This window comes from Archocentrus centrarchus, chromosome 1 (genome assembly GCF_007364275.1).
Source record: "Archocentrus centrarchus isolate MPI-CPG fArcCen1 chromosome 1, fArcCen1, whole genome shotgun sequence".
Classification (NCBI taxonomy): domain Eukaryota; kingdom Metazoa; phylum Chordata; class Actinopteri; order Cichliformes; family Cichlidae; genus Archocentrus; species Archocentrus centrarchus.
The window spans coordinates 17,469,675-17,487,655 of record NC_044346.1 but is presented as its reverse complement, the minus strand read 5'-3'; the positions used below and the strand labels follow the sequence as shown (position 1 = coordinate 17,487,655).

Sequence of the window (17,981 nt, the reverse complement as noted above, 5' to 3'; positions counted from 1 at the left end):
TGAAGGGCTGAAAGAAGAAGATTGAAAAGTCATTGTCAAAAAGAAAATAAATAATAAGAAATAACGGAATATATTATTTACGGAGTATTAGGATTACATTGAGAAAAAAATGAAATTGTGCATTTTGAGAATAAAGTCAAAATTTTGAGAAAAAAGTCGAAATGTGGAGATTAAAGTTGTCGTTTCAAGTCAAACAACTGCCACAGAATGTCTTATGTAGATGAGTTAGTGAAGCTATATTTTAGAGTCGGTTTTAGTAACAAGGAAATAATTTCTCTTTTAGCACATACCCACGATATAGTGATAAGTATGATAAGTATGAGGACGTTAAAGAGATGGCGAAGAAAGCTGCATCTGCTCGGAAGGAAAAACCACGTTTCACTAACTCATCTACCAAAGGTATTTTGTAGAGGGTATAGCAGCCGTTACAGCTGTTTAACTTGAAATGTCAACTTTAATCTCAAAATAGTATTTCTACTTTTTTTAAAAATTTTTTTACTTTATTCCCAAAATTCACACTTTTAAAATGCTTTCCTAATGTGGTCCCAATACTCCTTCGTATTACTACACAACAGATTTCATGACTACATGACTACATTTATATTTGTAGTTCTTCCTCCAGGCCTGGAGGTGGTGGTAATGTGAAGCCGTGTTGATTATCGTCGATTTGACACCGGAAATAACGAGACGTACACAACGCAGGGAGGAATCACACGTGGGAACAGAAGTTAAGCCGAGTTATGTTTGGTCACTTTATTTAGAAAATATGCCAAAGAGAGCGAAATCAGTGACACAAGAAAAGTCCGCTACTGAAGCGGAACCAGGCGGAGAGCGGATCCAGGAGCCGCCGGCGGAGGGCAGGCGGACTCGCAGCGGCCGCACGTTCCCGACCTCCGTGCTCGGCTCTGAAGCCCCGCTGAGGACACCCAGCCGGAGGACCAGGAGGTCTGTCCTTCAAGAGCTGCCGGTAGAGATGGAGGAAACGAACAAGGAGGACCTGCAGCAGAAACCCGAGAGGCCGGCCGAGGAGACGTCCGGCATACCTGCGGAACCAGAGCCCTGCATCGCGGCAGAGCAGCCAGTTCCGGAACCAGCCGAGCCGCAGACAGCGGCTACAGCAGCCGATACAGAAAAACCTACACTTAACGGCAACGAAGACGCTCCTCGGTCCACACCTGCTCTAGTAGAAACGGCACCTGTGAGTCCAGATCCCGTCCCGAAGAAGAAGCCTCATTTGGCTCCCAGTGAGAAACATAATCCTGTCATTCCTCTGGGAAAACCGAAATCTGGAAGAGTGTGGAAGGACCGGAACAAGTCGAGGTGAGGATGAAAGCAGCCTAGTTTATATTTCAAACAAAAACCTTTCCACTTTTTTTTAAAGCACGGTGGATAAAAGCAGGACAGAGCAGAGCCCCCTTTTAACTCTCAGCAGTATCAAAAACAGAGCACGTATGTCCAGGGACACATATTTGAAACATGAAAGGTTACCTAGTAGTAAATGGAGTGCTGTTGTACTGTATACACATGAAAGTACTTGCATGGCAGTTAAGGAAGAAGATGGTTGAACGGGTTTTTATTTTATTTTTTTTTTTTTAAGTGTTGTTCATAATCAGATAGCCTGCACACCCATTAGAAATCTTAGTAAACTGTAATAATAATAATATTTGTCTTCTAGGTTCTCAGCAATGGTAAAAGACAAACAGCTGTGCTCCTCCTGGGAGAAGAAGATGGAGGCCAAGCGGGAGAAGGCCTTCGTGAAGCAGTATTCTTTGCAGCTTAAAGAGGAGAAAGCTCGTCAGAAAGAGGTAAAGACAGAGGCTGTGTGACGCAGGTCTGCTTGACTGCTGCGGTGTCAGCGCATTGACTGGGATTTCACTTGTTTTAATAGGAAAAGAGGAAAAGAAGGGAAGAAAACTTGAGACGTCGAGCAGAGAACGAACGCAAAGCAGAGATTGTTCAAGTGGTACGTCGATTCGTCATCTTTTACATCTGTAACTAAACTCCATACCACCACTTCAAGCTTCTTAGCGTCTGCCTAACATTAGAAAGGCATTCCAGCTACCCCTTATGCTTTTCAGCCTTGCAGTTTATTCTGATCAGCTCAGATTTGACCTTTATGTCTCATTTGTTTTGCAGATCCGGAATACATCAAAGATCAAGAGGATGAAGAAGAAACATCTCAGAAAGGTTGAGAAGCGAGACACGCTGGCTCTACTGCAGAAGTCCCAGAAGCACAATAGCAAAACCACAAAGAAACAGAAAAACTCTGACCAAGATTTAACTTAAAGACCATAAATAAATCTGATCAAATACATTTGTTCTGTTCTTTGGCTCTTTCTTGTCTTCTGAGTGGAAAAGTGTTAAGTAAAAAAAACACTAACACAAATGTAACATATGATGCAGGTTACAGCACAAAGGGACTGAAGTGATTTTGTGAATGAGATGACATTTAAGGTTTGACTTTTTGTCTTTTTCTGGCCAAATTATACAATTTAAGATGTGTTTGAGTTGCATTTTAAAATATTTATTCTTTATTAAATTGTCACAGTAAATAGCCACACAAAAAGTTGCACAAAGTACAGAAAATACCACTCAAAATATTTGATCATTCACTGTATTCACATTCACTATTAAAGTGTGCCTGATTCACAATGCTCCCATTACAAACCCAATTTAGTGCAACTAGTGTAACAATGGTCTGATGAGATTCAGAGAATCTCCTGTTCCACCACATCCCAAAGGTGCTCTATTGAGATCTGGTGACTGTGGAGGCCATTTAAGTACAGTGAACTCTTCGTCACGTTCAAGAATACAGTTTGAGATGAAGCGGCCATCAGAAGGTGGGTATACTGATGGACATGGTCAGCAACAATACTCAGGTAGGCTGTTGTGTTTCAATGATGCTCAGTTTTATGGGGCCCGGCTTCGTCCGCATACTTTGTAACAAGTTACTTGAGTTGCAGATGACTTCCTATCAGCTTGAAGCAGTCTAGACATTCTCTGACCTCCTGCATCAACGAGGGATTTTTATCCAGAGAACTGCCGCTCACTGGGATATTTGCTCTTTTTTGGATGATTCTCTGTAAACCCTAGAGATGGTTCTGTAGGGAAATCCCAGTAGATCAGCATTTTCTGAAATCCAGTCCTTGTACCTGACTATTTTAAGAAGAATGCTTTGGGGGTTTTTTTTTGTTGTTGAACCACTTAATACTGGCTGATGAATTATTCACGAAAAAAAAGAGCACCTAACTCAAGGGATGAACCAGGGTTGTGTCTACACATAATAGACAACTTGGGAAAGAACTGATTTTAAATTGTATCTTTAGGCACTTTGTTACTAGCAGCCTCTTGCAAAAACACATTTGCTTTCATTTCTTAGGTTGAATCTATGAAAAATGTCAAGGATAACTCAGTTTGACAGGCATAAAATAGCATTCTTGCACCAACAGGATGATTCCCAAAGAGCTATCAGCCAAAAATCTGGCATTTCTCAGCATGTCAGCTCCAGTTGCCAACCAGTTTAAGCATATGAATCATAATGTATTTTGTCTGAGTTATATTGGCACTGAGCGTGTACAAAGTCCAAGAAGAGGAGGTGACATTAACACTACTTTTACAGTGAGAACATTTTTGGCTCTATAGTCTTGACACTTCGGCTCCTAATGACGAAATGGACATTCATCCTTTTTTTTTATGATTCCTTGCATTCCAGCGTCCTATAAATTCAGGTTTCTGCGTATTTCTGATGGATTCCCATGCTTTCAGCTGTGGGTCATGTTATATTCAGTATATTTACTGCATCTGTGCAGGAGCCTCTTTGGGACCTTTCTTATACTTGATGATGGAGTAACCTGATGGCAGGTTATTGGGGGCTTCTTCTGATATTGTATGTTCGTGTATATATTTTCACAATTTTTTTGTATAGCAGATATTGTATGTGACACATTGTGATTAATTGGGTGATAAAGTTTCATATCTGTCTAACCAACTGTATCAAACATTTTATTGTTAGACATTGCGTGAGACATTATGTATAGCTTCCATTCAGGTTGTTGCTGGGTTTGTGGAGATATTCTTCATTTACTTGTTCTTGTTTCCTTTTTGTCTTTCTAGGCACTGATTTTTCTGGCTCATGCTGAGGCAATGTGTATTACTTGTAGATTATTTATCAACTGTTTGTTAAGAATTGGTTCTGATTGGATATTATTGCCTTTGGTTTTGGTCATATGACCTATCACAGGTGATTTAAGATTGTCTGATGAGGAGCAGGTGTGCTCAAAACGATGCAATAAATAAGGAAACTGAAGTCTCCAGAGACTTTATTAAAACATATTAACACTTTGTATCTGATCTTTAAAGTTGTTTTATTTCATTCATTTATTTATTGCACTTAAACAACTTGTGTTTTTCATGTCACCTAAAAAAATGTTAAATCGTCTTTCTTCAGTTGGAAGCAGCTGAATCAAAGCTGTAGACACAAAAGCAAAATCTTTTCCTTGAATTTGACTCTTTTTCTCTCTGCTCTTGGTTAATTCCTGCTAGTGATGCAGTGATTTAGTTAGTGTTACCTAATGCTATTTGGATACATAAATCTCCTAACTCCAGCAAAAAAAAAAAAAAAATTTAGTGTTTCCTGAATTAATGCTGAAAATGTGGACACATTCTACATAAAGTAAATGTAGATAATTCTCTTTGAAATATCTAAATCCAAGAAGAAAATTAATCTCATTGTCCAGTCTTTTGAAGAAGCTCTTCAAAAAGATCATTTGTCCTCTGGATATACAGCAGAACAACCGTCACTGGTTTGAACTCAGCAAAACTGGGTCATCAGGCAAACTAGGCCATCTAATGTCTGACTGTCTTATCTCTTATCTTTAAAATTTAACATACGATGACCTCAAACCATTTCAAACTGCTGCTACAAACCCATTTGACGTTTGATTATTTTGGACTGAGGTTGCTTAGGGGAACAGGGCTATACTTCCACAGAAAACTGCTGGTGAGTTTCCTGACATACACTATATTGCCAAAAGTTTTCACTCGTCTGCCTTCACATAAATATGAACTTGAATGGCATCCCATTCTTAATCCACAGGGTTTAATATGATGTCGACCCACCCTTTGCAGCTATAACACCTTCAATTCTTTTCGGAACGCTTTCCACAAGGTTTAGGAGTGAGTTTGTGTGTTTGGGAGATGGAGAAGTGCGATTCTTCACTCCAGAAAACACATCTTCACTACTCTGGAGTGCAGCAGTGCCATGCTTCACACCACTGCAACCAACACTTTGCATTGCACTTGGTGATGTGAGGCTTGGATGCAGCTGCTCAGCCATGGAAACCCATTCCATTTGGAACACCTGAATTCAGCGACCTGGATGGCTGAGTGAATACTTTTGGCAACATAGTGTATCAAATCTTACTCATTTGTAATAGGGTTGATAAATCAATAAGATACAAACGAACATCTATCAAGTAATGACTCATAATCCACGTCAATTTGTCTTAATGTGTCAGATAAAATGGGCCATTCATTGCAGTTAAACTGGGCCACACTCAGTTTTAGCAGATACTCTGATGGTTCCTCTTATTAAAAATGATTTATATTATTGATTATTATTGCATGTGTTACACCCCCCCCCTTTTTTTTTTTACATTTTGTGTTTATGTTTGTGCATGTTAGTTATGTGTATGTGCAACACACATGTGTTGTCAGGCACACATGAGCCAACACTCACTGAAAATGGAGAAGGTGAAGTAGGTGTGTTGATATGGAAGTGATAGATGTGATGTATGCTGAAGTAAAGTAACGTTAAATTATTCATTACAGACAGCAGGTCAAAAACAAAGGAACAGAGAGCAGATAAAAAATCATGTCTGCAAGAGAAGACGTACAGTCAGTGGGTAGAGGAGAGAATGAGGGGAGCTTTGGTATTTTTCATGAAACTGATGTTTTAATGCAGTTTAAATGCAATTATATATTGTTATATTATGATTAAAATGATCTTAAAATTAATTACATTTATTTTATTAGAAATCTCTGCAGTTTAAGCATCTCAAAAAATGTGGGGACAGCTAATATTTCACAAGCTGTGAGGCCTGACCAGTTATATTTTATATTCATCAATTCAGTGCAAAACTATTAAGAAAAAAAGTAATAGTGGTTTCCACATTCCCCTAATAAGCAAAAGATCCCTGGTTTGATGCCAGGAAGAGACACAAATCCTTTGTGTTGCGTCAGGAAGGTCATCTGGAGTAAAACAAAAAAAAAAAAAAAATCAGCCACATCAAAACATGTGGAGCTATCTGCTGTGGTGACCCCTTGTAAGTTAGGGTGTAGTTGAAAGTAGTTTTATTAATCATAAGAACAAAGCTAAGAGTCATGCATAGGACTTTTTTTTTCTTTGTGTCCAAAGTAACCAAAAAGTGGCCTGTTTTACTGGATATCACACTTAAGTTTCATGTTGCTTGGTTTTCAGTTTTCAGGGATTACTTGAAAAAAAAAAAAAAATCACATTAAAAAAAAAAGCTATTCAGTTTTTACAAAACCTGTTCAAGATTTCTGCAGAGGTGAAATAATCCTGCTTCTTTTCACAGGCAGAGAGCTTGCCCAACATCACAGGTCTATTTTATTTCTATTTGGAGAAAATGAGAGTGCCTATCTGAGATCTGCCAACAAATATGCAGTCACAAAAATTTACTGACAATGCAGCTCACTTAACTTAGAGTATCTGACCAGAAGGTGGCACTGGTACACCATAATGACTGACGTCTCTGCCAAACAAGCCCAACAAGAAGTAAATGTGATCAGTGCGGGAAAAAAGTAGATACTTTTTTCACTTTTTAAAATTTCCAGTCATATAAGTATCAAAGTATCATTAAAAAAGTGTGAATTATTACTCATTACTCAACACACTATAACTCATACAGAAAAAAAAATATTTTCAATCAAATCTGTCATTTACAAAAGCATTCAAGCTCATTCTTACTCAGTATTTTCTGAAGTGCTGGAATTTGGGGTCTTGATTTCAGAAGCTGTTGTCAGTTCAATTCAATTCAGGTTTATTTATATAGCACCAAATCACAACAGCCACTTCAGAGCACTTTATACTCTAAGGTAAGGACCCTACAGTATTCTGGAGAAAAAACAACAATCAAGCAGCCCCCTGTGAGCAAGCACTTTGCGAGGGTGGGAAAGACAAACTCCCATTTAACAGGGAGAAACCTCCAGCAGAACCAGGCTCAGGGAGGAGCAGCCATCTGCTGCGGCCGGTTGGGATGATGTGAAAGAGAAAAGAAAAAGAGCGCATAGAGAGACAGGACAAAACACAAACTAAGGGAGAGAGAAGACAAAAACTCAATGACATGTAGCAGCTGTATATTTACATGTGGGGAGTGAAAAGAGGCGAGTCCCACAGCAGTCCGAGCCTATAACAGGATAACCAAGGATGGTTTAGGGTCACCTGATCCATCCCTAACTATAAGCTAAAGGAAAGTTTTGAGTCTAACCTAAACATAGAGAGGGTCTCTGTCTAAACTGGGAGCTGGTTTTACAGAGAGGGGCCTGACAGCTGAAGGCTCTGCTTCCCATTCTACTTTTAGAAGCTCCAGGAACCACAAGTAAGCCAGCGTTCATTTAAGTTAATCTGGTCCTACGAGATCTTTAAGATGGGGCCTGATTATTCAAGATCTTGTATGCAAGAAGAAGGATTTTAAATTCAATTCTGGATTTAACAGGGAGGCAATGAAGAGAAGCCAATATGGGAGAAATCTGCTCTCTCTTTCTAGTCCCTGTCAGTACTCTAGCTGCAGCATTTTAGATCAGCTGAAGACTTTTCAGGGAGCTTTTAGGACAGCCTGATAATAATGAATTACAATAATCCAGCCTAGAAGTAATAAATGCATCACTCAAACACTCATATTTCAGCATCACTCTGAGACAGGATATTTAGAGTCTTTGTGATTAAATTTATCACAATCAGAACACATTTATAAAAAATAAATAAATAAATTGATGGATGGATTTTGACTATGTATGCAAGAAAAAAGACAAAAACAAAACACAAAAGTCTTTCCAAAATTTGGAAACTTTATTTACAGTTCAAGTCAGTCACATGCAACATTTTCTTAAAATGAATGAAATTAGCAAAAACAAGAGAAAAAAAGCATATTATTTTCTCCAAAATAACAATATACAAAAATAGAGCTTACAAATACTGTACAGCAACTGTCTCCAAAAATATTCTGCTGCAGAATTCTTAGTTTTACAAACAATGTCTGTGAAAGTCCACAAACATAATCAGTGTTAACAAAAAGGGGCGTGAGGGCAGGGGGTGTGTTCAAGAATGCTGCTCAAGGTGAGAGGGTTTGTTTGGACAAAGGGGGGGGGGGGTATTTGTGGGTAAAGAGGTCAGTACGGGAGCTGGGGGGGAAATAAATAGCACACCATACGAACAAGGAGAAAGTTCACGTCAGGGCAGCAGTGACAGATTTAAAAAAAGAAAAAAAAAAAATCCTGAACGGTCGGGCCATCAAAACCAATCATGGAAATATAATGCAACCATCATCCACAAGGGAAAGTTAACGACTTCATATATTTTATTAATAAAAGTGTAGAGTCTGTCACATTCTTCCATCAAACCCTGCGCCCTAAAGGGACAATCATCAGAATGGCTTTGTGATGCCACCATTCAGAAGCTCTCCACTCCAAAAACGAGTAAATTCTTGATGTAAAACTGTGCTCCTGACTGTCGTCTATTTATAGCAGAGGTAACTCAGGAGCAACGCTGACGTCAATGCTGATTTCAGCGGTGGGAAGTCGTTCATTACTATATTCATGACTGGCTCAGCTTCCAGCCTCTTCTGCCCACAGCCTCACAGAAACTCCCTCGCATCTCTTTTCACGATCAATCTGATTCACCGTGAATTGGCACCTTCTCGTTAGCGGGATCAGGACGGCGCACGGGAAGGAAATCGGTATGAAGGGTGGTTACAATCCAGCAACACTTTAAGATGGCTAAACTGCAGGAAGTGTCAGCTGCCATTCAGTTTACACAAAGGGGCGCTTCTCGTGCACCGTAAAAATACATTATTTATGATACTAGCGTCTACATACATCTAACAGTGGTGATACAAGTGGCAACTTGACTACGCAAGATGGCACGCTTTCACATTAAATCTCTCCTTTCTCTCATGAACCATACATTCAAAGACAAATCCACGAGCAGGAGCAAAGCTTTAAGACTTGTGTCATTATCGGTGTCTATCGGGGGACACTGGAAGAAACATAGAGTGACAGTTTGGGGATAATTCGAGTGCAGAAACAGTCACAGCCTCTTCATAACCAAAACCAAGAAAAGGTAACAAATATTGTCCGTCACAATGATGCTGCTTCTTTTGTTCAACATAAAACTATTTCCTGATCACAAATTAGAAGTGGAGATGCTGTCTGATGCAGTCCTGGCCTTTTTTTTTTTTTTTTTTTTTTTAAACAATTGTGGCAGTTTTTATTTATTTATTTTTGTTCAAATAAGTCTGACGCAGGGACAATACATTTCAGCCAGTTTAATCGATCGTAGCACCTTACTGCTTTCATGTAGGAGGAGGGAACCTCGCACAAGACAGAAAAACCCTGTTTTTGTTCTTATTTAACGCCTCGCTGGGACATTATTCACTAACCCCACCACAGAGGTTAGCCCCGTGATGTGCAGCCTGACATTCAGATCAGAGTAACAATTAACAGGAAAAGCCTTTGTCACTTTGTTAAGCTGTCCACCTATTGAGAACCTCAGCCTATATTTAATTATTTAGAAAGGAAGCCAGAAAGCATTATAAAATTAGATGTCAGTATAATGCATGGTAGCCCTGACAGAAAGCTCAGTTTTTGTAGCGGGGGAACTTCTTTTGTTGTTTGTGCTTCTGAAAAGGTAACACACAGCTGTTACTGGAAAACACACATCACTGATAGATGACAATCTCCAGTTTATCTCAGATACATCACTATGAAACTCAGCTTTTCTTTAGCCCACCATCTACCCACAGCATATGAACAGGAGACAAAGAAAAATCCACAAAGGCCAGGGCTCAGGGTTAATGCATGTGTGGCAACAAACAAAAGCACGCTGTCCCATACAGAAAGAGGGAGAGGCGAAAGCGCCAGAATACTGCAGCCAAAAAGCTGAACCTGTGTGTGTGTGTGTGAATGAAAGTGCTGCTTCGTTACAACCTGCTGACCACTGCCTCTGAGGGTGTGCGCGGGTCGACCCCCTCCAACGCACATATATGTGTACACTTTGAAAGATATGCCGATGATATGCTGAGGGCAGCACATGTGATGCGGTGCAAATCCACTAACTCGTTTTCTCTATGAAGCTGTACCGAGACACCACAATAAATTAAAAAAAAAAAAAAAAAATAGAGCAGAAGCAAAAACAAATTCAACAGTAAATGCAGCACATTTGAAGTCGGAAGTCATTCGGATTTTCTAGCAGGATGTGCGGTGATATTTTGAGCGATGCTAACTCAACAGTATGACACTCGCTGCCTTTGTGTTTGTGAAATGTTTGTGAAGACAAGCCACTGTAACACTTACAGCTCAAATTCTTCATGTTTCATCGCAAGTGTTTGCCTGTGTGTAAAAACCTTTCACATTCAGTCGGCTGTAAAGTCTCGAGGTTACGCTGACTTCAGTTTCTGTTCAAATTTCCTGGTATCTACTGTCATAGGTATTGTTGTCCCTTTGTATATACAATTATTTTGTTTAAAAAAAGAATAATAATAATACATCCAAGTTTACCAATTAAAAATGAAAAACCCCGGTTTATTTGTACTGTACACAGAAATGAGAGTTAATGATAAAATATAAAACATGACCTTGGGACTCAGAGCCACAAGCAATTTGACTTTCTCATAAAGTGCTTGTTAAATAAAAGAAAAACTATTCATATTTTAGTGTATTGTCTTTTCTTGGCTTCTGTTTTTTTCTTTTCCTTCTTCCTCCTGGTCTTTCTCTGGTGTCCCCAGAAAAGTGCTTTGGTTGTGAAAAAGTTATCGACCATCTCGGTCGAGAAGGAAAACTTCTTCGTTATCAGCTCTTCTTCATAGTCCGTGAAAACAAAACAGGTGAAAACAGCTGATTCTGAATCCTTTTGTGAACCAATGCAAAAACGATATGAGAGGTGACGGCGGCGGCAGATTCACAGCTTTTGCGTGGATCTGCGCAGTAACTCCAGTTTCTCTAGTCTGTCCACACACTCATACTTACCTGTACAGGTAAGAGCATGAGTGTCGGGATGTGTGTGTTTGTAGTGTACTGTGAGGAAGGGCTTCAGTCTGCTACACCAAGTTCTCAATACCAGGCAAAGGCTGCTCTATTTGCACAGGCGGGTCTGTGCTGCCGGCCTGCTGGGCGAGCTGCAAGACAGGCATGTTGCACAGCGGGCACACTTTCCTCACCTCCAACCACTTAATGAGGCACCTGGAAGAAAGAAAAAGCAGAGGGGCTATATATAAAAGGCAGGGACGACAGAAGTGAGTGAGTCAGTAAAGCACAGAGGGTACAGAAAACATTGGTATGGAGTGACTTTGATGCTGCTTTGTAAATCATTTATAGTTCAATTTTCCTAACTGTAAACAAATTGATAAACACAATAAATAAAGGTGTTAAAACAAAGCCAAGATACTGTATGTTTAAAGCAATTCAGAAAAGGTGCCGTGACAGTTTTTCCACCGCTGACAAATCTATTTTGTAACTGTGAAATCTCACGCAGGGGCTCCATGGTGCAGTGGTTAACACATTTGCTTTACAGGATATTTATAATTCTATGTTAAATCGACCCCATAGGTACATCATAACCACAAACCCCTTTGAAAGCCTGCACCGTAACCTGACATGAACCTCCCCAAAAATGTAACCACACCTTGCCGGTGACGTAGCCCACACTGGTATGAATGCTTGCAACGGTGTCAGCCACATGTGTGGGCTACATTGTAGGCTCTACGTAGATTCCCTATGAATTAAGCGTTACGCACGAGTCTCTGGGGGTCACAAGCTAGTGTCGTGCTGATTCTAAACCTGGATAAATGGGAGGGTTACGTCAGGAAGAGCATCTGGTATAAAAGCGGTGCCAACTCAAACACGCAGAGTGGAAAATAAGGGGGCAACCAAATGTAACCACAAATGTAAAATCCCACATGCCAAAGACAACTTTATTTCTTTTGAGGACTGAACTCAAAATTTTGTGTCTAGAGTTTGCATGTTCTCCACGTGCTGGCACGGGTTTTCTCTGGGAGCTCAATTTTCTCCCACCTGACCTATCTGAGCCAGAACACCCTTTCAAAAGCGTTCTTAAATAACAAGAGTTTCATCTCCTAAGTACTGACTGCTGCATTTGTGATCTCAATCTTTTGGTCGCTACCCAAAGCTCATGATCTAAGGGGTGAAATGTAGATTGCCAAAAGCTTTGCTTTCTGTCTCCGCCTTCCATGATTGTGGCAAATACAGAGCATATATCAGCTCATTAAATAGGGAAAAAGAAAAGGGAAAAAAAAAAAAATCAGGTATATTTTTTTGTTATAGATTAAGCCTATTTAGCTGTGTAACTATAGTTACAAGTCTACAGGCTGCAGAGCCATGAGACTGAGCAAAAGGCAAATGAAACCCTGGAGTTATAAACCTTCACACACATTTGCAAATTGTCACATCTATTTCTAGAGGCGCCCAGGCCGAAGTGTAGCCAAAATCCATGTAAAGAGACAGCCAGGTGAGAGGCCCACCTCAGATTTATTTTCAGCTCTCAGAGCGCAATACTTTAAGCCATTAATATCTATGTACGCACATCTACAACTTTGTGTACATGTTCATAAATCTAAATAATGATTTTGATTACACACTTACAAATCTGATCACACATGAGGATTAAGACAGTCATACACATCTCTACATTTGCAAATAAATCTAAATTTGCATAACTCATTAGCACTTTTCTTTATTGCATTTATTTTTTTCCATTTACCAACACCCACTGGACCTGTTTTTTTTTTTTCCTCTTCCCAGCAATTCCTTCTTTAATAACTTTTCCCTCTGTACAGCAACATACCTTTATTCACACTAAAAGAAGAGCAGTGTATATATAGAGGTGAATGGTCACTACTCTTGCAGCAACTGCAGAGGAAAACTAGGTCAAGGGAGGCATCGTGCTGATATAAAGAACTCAGTGGGAGTGGGAGGGCACGGGGGGGAGGTGTGGGACAAACAGGCTGAAGCAATCCAATGTTTCATCTGCAGTTCCTCATTCATAAACTCTGGGCTTTAGTTTTGTGTCCAAAACTTTGTAACTATAAGGCACTTGGTATTGTTGCCTTCCACGCTAACATGATAATTGCTCACCTTAGTCTCTGAAATTGCAAAAATAAAATCTACCAACTGTTGTTTACTCTACCTAAAAAGTAGGAAAGTCTATGTAAATACACCATCTAGATAAGAAAATCTATACCGATCCATTTGTCCTTGACTGGATGTGTACACGAGTGTGTCTGCGCGTGTGCACGCCAATAAAAGCGTATACTTACTTCCTATGAAAGGCGTGTTTGCATGGACAAATCCCCAGCTCATCTTTCTGTTTGAACTCCTCCAAACACACTGCACAAATCTGAAAGAGATCGGGGGAGTTAGAGATACTTTCTACATGAAGTCACGCATCATCTTTGTTGATTGTTATGTGGTGTACAGTTCCTTCGGTCTTCATCTAAGCTTTGTGTTAGGGAATTTGAAAACAAACAAAACAGAAAAGGTCAAGTGCACACAGAAAAAGAGAAGTGTCACCAGCAACTCCAAAAAACTAACAAAAAAATGCCCCCCCAAAACCCCCCAGTAAACAGTAACTGACCAACTATGTCCTGTTGTGTAACTCTGATGTAATGCTCCCTGTGGATTTGTTCATGGTAATGGTTTTCCCCTTTTCAACAGGAAAACAATCAACACTGTAATGCAGATGTTAACAGACTATCAGCTTTCATTTCTCAGGTGCAACTTAAAAAGACTGAGAGAAACCATATCAAAGAACAATGGAGGCAAAGAGAGAATGGCTAATTCATGACTTTAAACTTAATTCTATGACTGAATATTTCTGGGCAGCTCAGTATGACTTCCCTGATAAAAGTCCTTGTCAGGGTCATTGAGAAATTCCTGATGGGCAGGATGTGGATGCCGTTTTGGTTTAAACAAAAACACTTTCAACAAGCGTGACCGGTCACAACCTTCTAGTTTTAGCTAAATGTTGTGGTTGTGTGTGAAATTCTTGGAAATTGGGAAGTGAAACATGTGGGGATGGAAAAAACAAAAAAATCCACTAATCCGTTCACCCACGCACCTCCTATAACTTTTATTTTGGTGGCTTTAGATGAGCATAACAATGTGCACCTGACCTTGACCTGGGTAAAGAAAACAGAATGAATGCAACGAAGCAGCTTTGGTGTCCAACGGCTTGAGAACATCCCAGGTTTATGATGTTGTGACAATCTATTACAGCAATGCGTGATAGCCTAACATGAGCAACACTGGCTCAACCATCCACTGTCCCCTGTTTTTAAGTGTCTAGCTTCAGTAATTGCAAGCAAAGAACAACGGTTGTCCCTGCATGCTGTTGCCACGTGTCAGAGCTCATCACCATGCAGCTATGGGTAAGGCCAGAGACCCAGCAGAGAACGTTATTTCTACAACTCTTCGAGCATCCATCCATTTTGGTCCACTTTTTCAGTTCAGGGTTGTTGAGGGGACTCTCATAGGATGAGAGGCAGGATGCACCCGTCTTTTGTTTTCTCCATACAATACCGAATTTAAGAGGGTTTACACAAATTAACTGGCAACTCAAGATCTCATCTTTAAACTTCGCTTCCTCATCATTACAACTGCTTTGGTATGGCGGCAGCTGCAACTGTATCAACAGGGGATCCTTTCTAGCGTCCTCGGCAACGCGGCCAGACCGATTTCACATGGGCTGGCATCACGCCAAAACTGATTTTAGATGAATTAACACTCGTTGTGATGCTTTTGTTGCCCTTAGAGTAACATGTTTTCTTCACTTCACCTGTCTCTTCTCTGCTCCACTTCATACATATAGAATTGCACAGAGATAAGTCTGTTATGACAGGACACACAAAGCGAAAACTAGCCTCTCTGCAAATCATATACTCCTGTCTGTTAGCCAACTGACACACGCATGCTCATAATAAAGCTGTGCAAAGGTGCAAGCGTGAGCAATGCCCGCGCACGAGTGTCCGTGACGCAGGTGTTTTTACGATTGGGATGCTGACATGAATCTACGGTGGGGCAAATTATACAGTTCACAAATACCCAAGAACCGCATGCCACACTAAGCGCTACTTGTGGCAGCCATGACAGCTAATTTCACTCAAAACTACAGCACCTGCAAATGATTAATGTCCTTTCAGTGGTTTCTCTCATAGTAAGAAGCTCTCAATTTAATGATTTGACCAAACCAAAATGAGAAGTGTCCTGGAAGATTCATCACTCCCAACGGTTACTTTGCTTTTCTTTGTAGCAAATCTTACTACCAGCTGGCCTGTTGGAATGGTTTCACAGTGGGGGGGGGTCTAGGGGAGTAGTGTGAACTCTGCAATGGATAAATTGTTGGTCTACAAAGCATTCCTATCACAAATTTTCATCCAACCTTTACAGTAGAGCATTTTAATGAGGCACCCGCTTTTTGGCTGTTGAAGTCGGCGACATTTTCTCTTTCTCGGTTCTATTTTATGAGCGGTGAGTCGGTAACTGTGGATGAAAAGAACAGTATGGGAGCTCTTAGCTTTCACTCCTGGGGAGCTCTGGACACAGAACAATCCTCTGTTAAGATGTCTGCTTTGCTCGCTTTATTGGTGAATAGATCAGTGTTCTTGTTTTTCTCAGTGCCTTTTCTGTGGAGTCACCCTCACAGCTGAGATGACGCCATCGGCCAACTTTTGACAAAACCTGTTTTTTCCACTTAAGTAGATTAATCCTGCAAAAAAGACATAGACTTAATTTTAGGGATAAACTTTACTCTATTGTCGATTTTAATAGGGAAGAACAGTAAATGGACGCTAACCTATGCTCTGCATGCACAAATTTACCGGACAAAGGGCTCACTTCATTCAAGTCAGACAAGCAACAGAATGAGATTAAATTAAGACGCAGACAAAAAGAACAACCGAGGCTCAGCATAATCCTTAAAACGAAATTGTGAGAAAGAGCCGGCGTGTGAAGGACTCCCTCTCTGCATCTCTAGTGATGAGAACATGTTGCCTGGCACACTGGGACCACAAACTGCAATTACCACCCACTATCTTATCGCTTTCTGCTGTGTAAAGAAGTACTAACAAGAAAATTAATACCAAGCGTTTCAGTTTCCCCATCTGCAGATGTTTACTTTCATTTATAATCACTGTACGTACACTGAAACTCATGAAGTTGCACTTACTTTACTTTCAGGTCACTAACTTTTAGCAATCAAACAATCCACAAAATGTTTTACATACAGTAAAAACTGCTGGCCAAAACCCCTCAGTGACACTTTTTTAATTTAAATACCTTGCAAAAAAGCTTAATAAAATAATGGCACTTGCCATTTACTAACTGTATTCTGACATACATATTACCATCTAATTCCTTATCAATAACTGTAAACATGTTATCAGCAACATTATCAAACTGATAAAGCAAATCACACAATGCTAGACAACAATTTAAGATAAATAAATGAACTCATTACCTCTACCCTATATAGATAGGAAAATGACAATGTACGGAGTCTGACTGCTCATAAAGCCATTCTTTCATATGACGACTGCAAACATACAGCCAGAGTCATAAAAAATGATACACAGCGATAAGAACAATAACATGATGTATAAAGCAGCAAAAAGCAGCTGTAGCCTGAATCGAAAGAAGAACTGGGACAAACTTTCCAATATGAAGAGCTTTTTAAATTTAAACTGTTTAAAAAGGCAGTATGCTGCAGTTTATTAGGGAAACTACATGTTAACGAAAAAAGTACACAGCCTAGAGAGAGGAATATCCCCCGACTAAATTGTCAACATTACAGTCAGAAATTTAGAAGGGAAAATAAAAGACATAAAAAAAAAAGAAAAAGAAAGACAAAAGGACACATTCTCTAAAAGTGTTTTAAATTTGCAGTTAAAAACTGGCCCAAACCAACCTGAACATATCAATTTACATCCAAAATTTAGAATAGAAATGCAGGATAAGTCAGCAATAGTTAAATATTTGAGATTTTAAAACTTAAGCCTCCAGAATCTGAATAGACACTGCCATGAAGTGGGCATATTCAGATGAAAATGACCTACAGACTTTTTTGAGTCAGTGCAATGAGCAGATACAAGGATATCGATGGTTATATAAACGATACTGCTGCACCTACTCACTGAGGTGTTTGTGAGGCATTTTCTGTTTTAAAAATGTCCCAAAATCAACATGGCACGCTTGACTGTTGGGGAAGAGTTCTGAGCAGCTGGCATATTTTAGACACGTACATTTGATTATAACTGCAAATTTATTAAAAAAAAAAAAAAAAAGAAATAAAATCTGAAAAGACCCATGAGCATCACCTTCCTGTGATGCTCTTTTTACAGGAATTCTTGACATAAAACCAACACAACACACAGGCAGTTAAATGCAGACAGTATAGGATTGCTGGTCACGTTACAAACACTGAACTGAGTTCATATTGCACTTCTATACTATCCACTCCATAAAGGACTAAATCCATGTAGCTCCATGCAGGGTAATCCTGTGAGCCTGGAATTGGGTCACCCTTGCGTTTGTTGTATATTATTATCCTTAAACACAGCTTGGTTACTCTGTCACACTCTTCACTCACATGACACTCTGTGATGCGTCCTCTCAATTTCTAATAACATAAATAAAAGCCCGAAGCCTGATGGGACAGTGGGAAATTCCAGCACTGC

At 39.8% G+C, this 17,981-nt stretch overlaps 2 protein-coding genes across 6 annotated transcripts in view; one reads left to right on the top strand and one right to left on the bottom strand.

Annotated features, from left to right (window-relative positions):
* The first annotated feature begins 656 nt into the window (after positions 1-656).
* Positions 657-2,314, top strand: ccdc86 (coiled-coil domain containing 86). Its single transcript, XM_030738349.1, has 4 exons — positions 657-1,320; positions 1,676-1,805; positions 1,889-1,963; positions 2,137-2,314. Exons 1-4 carry the CDS (start codon positions 767-769, stop codon positions 2,284-2,286), a joined length of 909 nt encoding a protein of 302 aa, XP_030594209.1. The 5' UTR covers positions 657-766; the 3' UTR covers positions 2,287-2,314.
* A 6,074-nt stretch (positions 2,315-8,388) lies between these two features.
* The window catches only part of rnf24 (ring finger protein 24), a 29,201-nt gene continuing 19,608 nt past the window's right edge, over positions 8,389-17,981 (bottom strand). For all 5 annotated transcript variants that reach the window (XM_030733669.1, XM_030733677.1, XM_030733659.1 and 2 more), the window contains 2 exons: positions 13,569-13,648; positions 8,389-11,475 (listed from right to left, as the gene is read on the bottom strand). In XM_030733669.1, the coding sequence (XP_030589529.1) occupies positions 11,334-11,475; positions 13,569-13,648 (222 nt within the window). In that variant the 3' untranslated portion in view covers positions 8,389-11,333. The remainder of the gene's footprint in view (positions 11,476-13,568; positions 13,649-17,981) is intronic.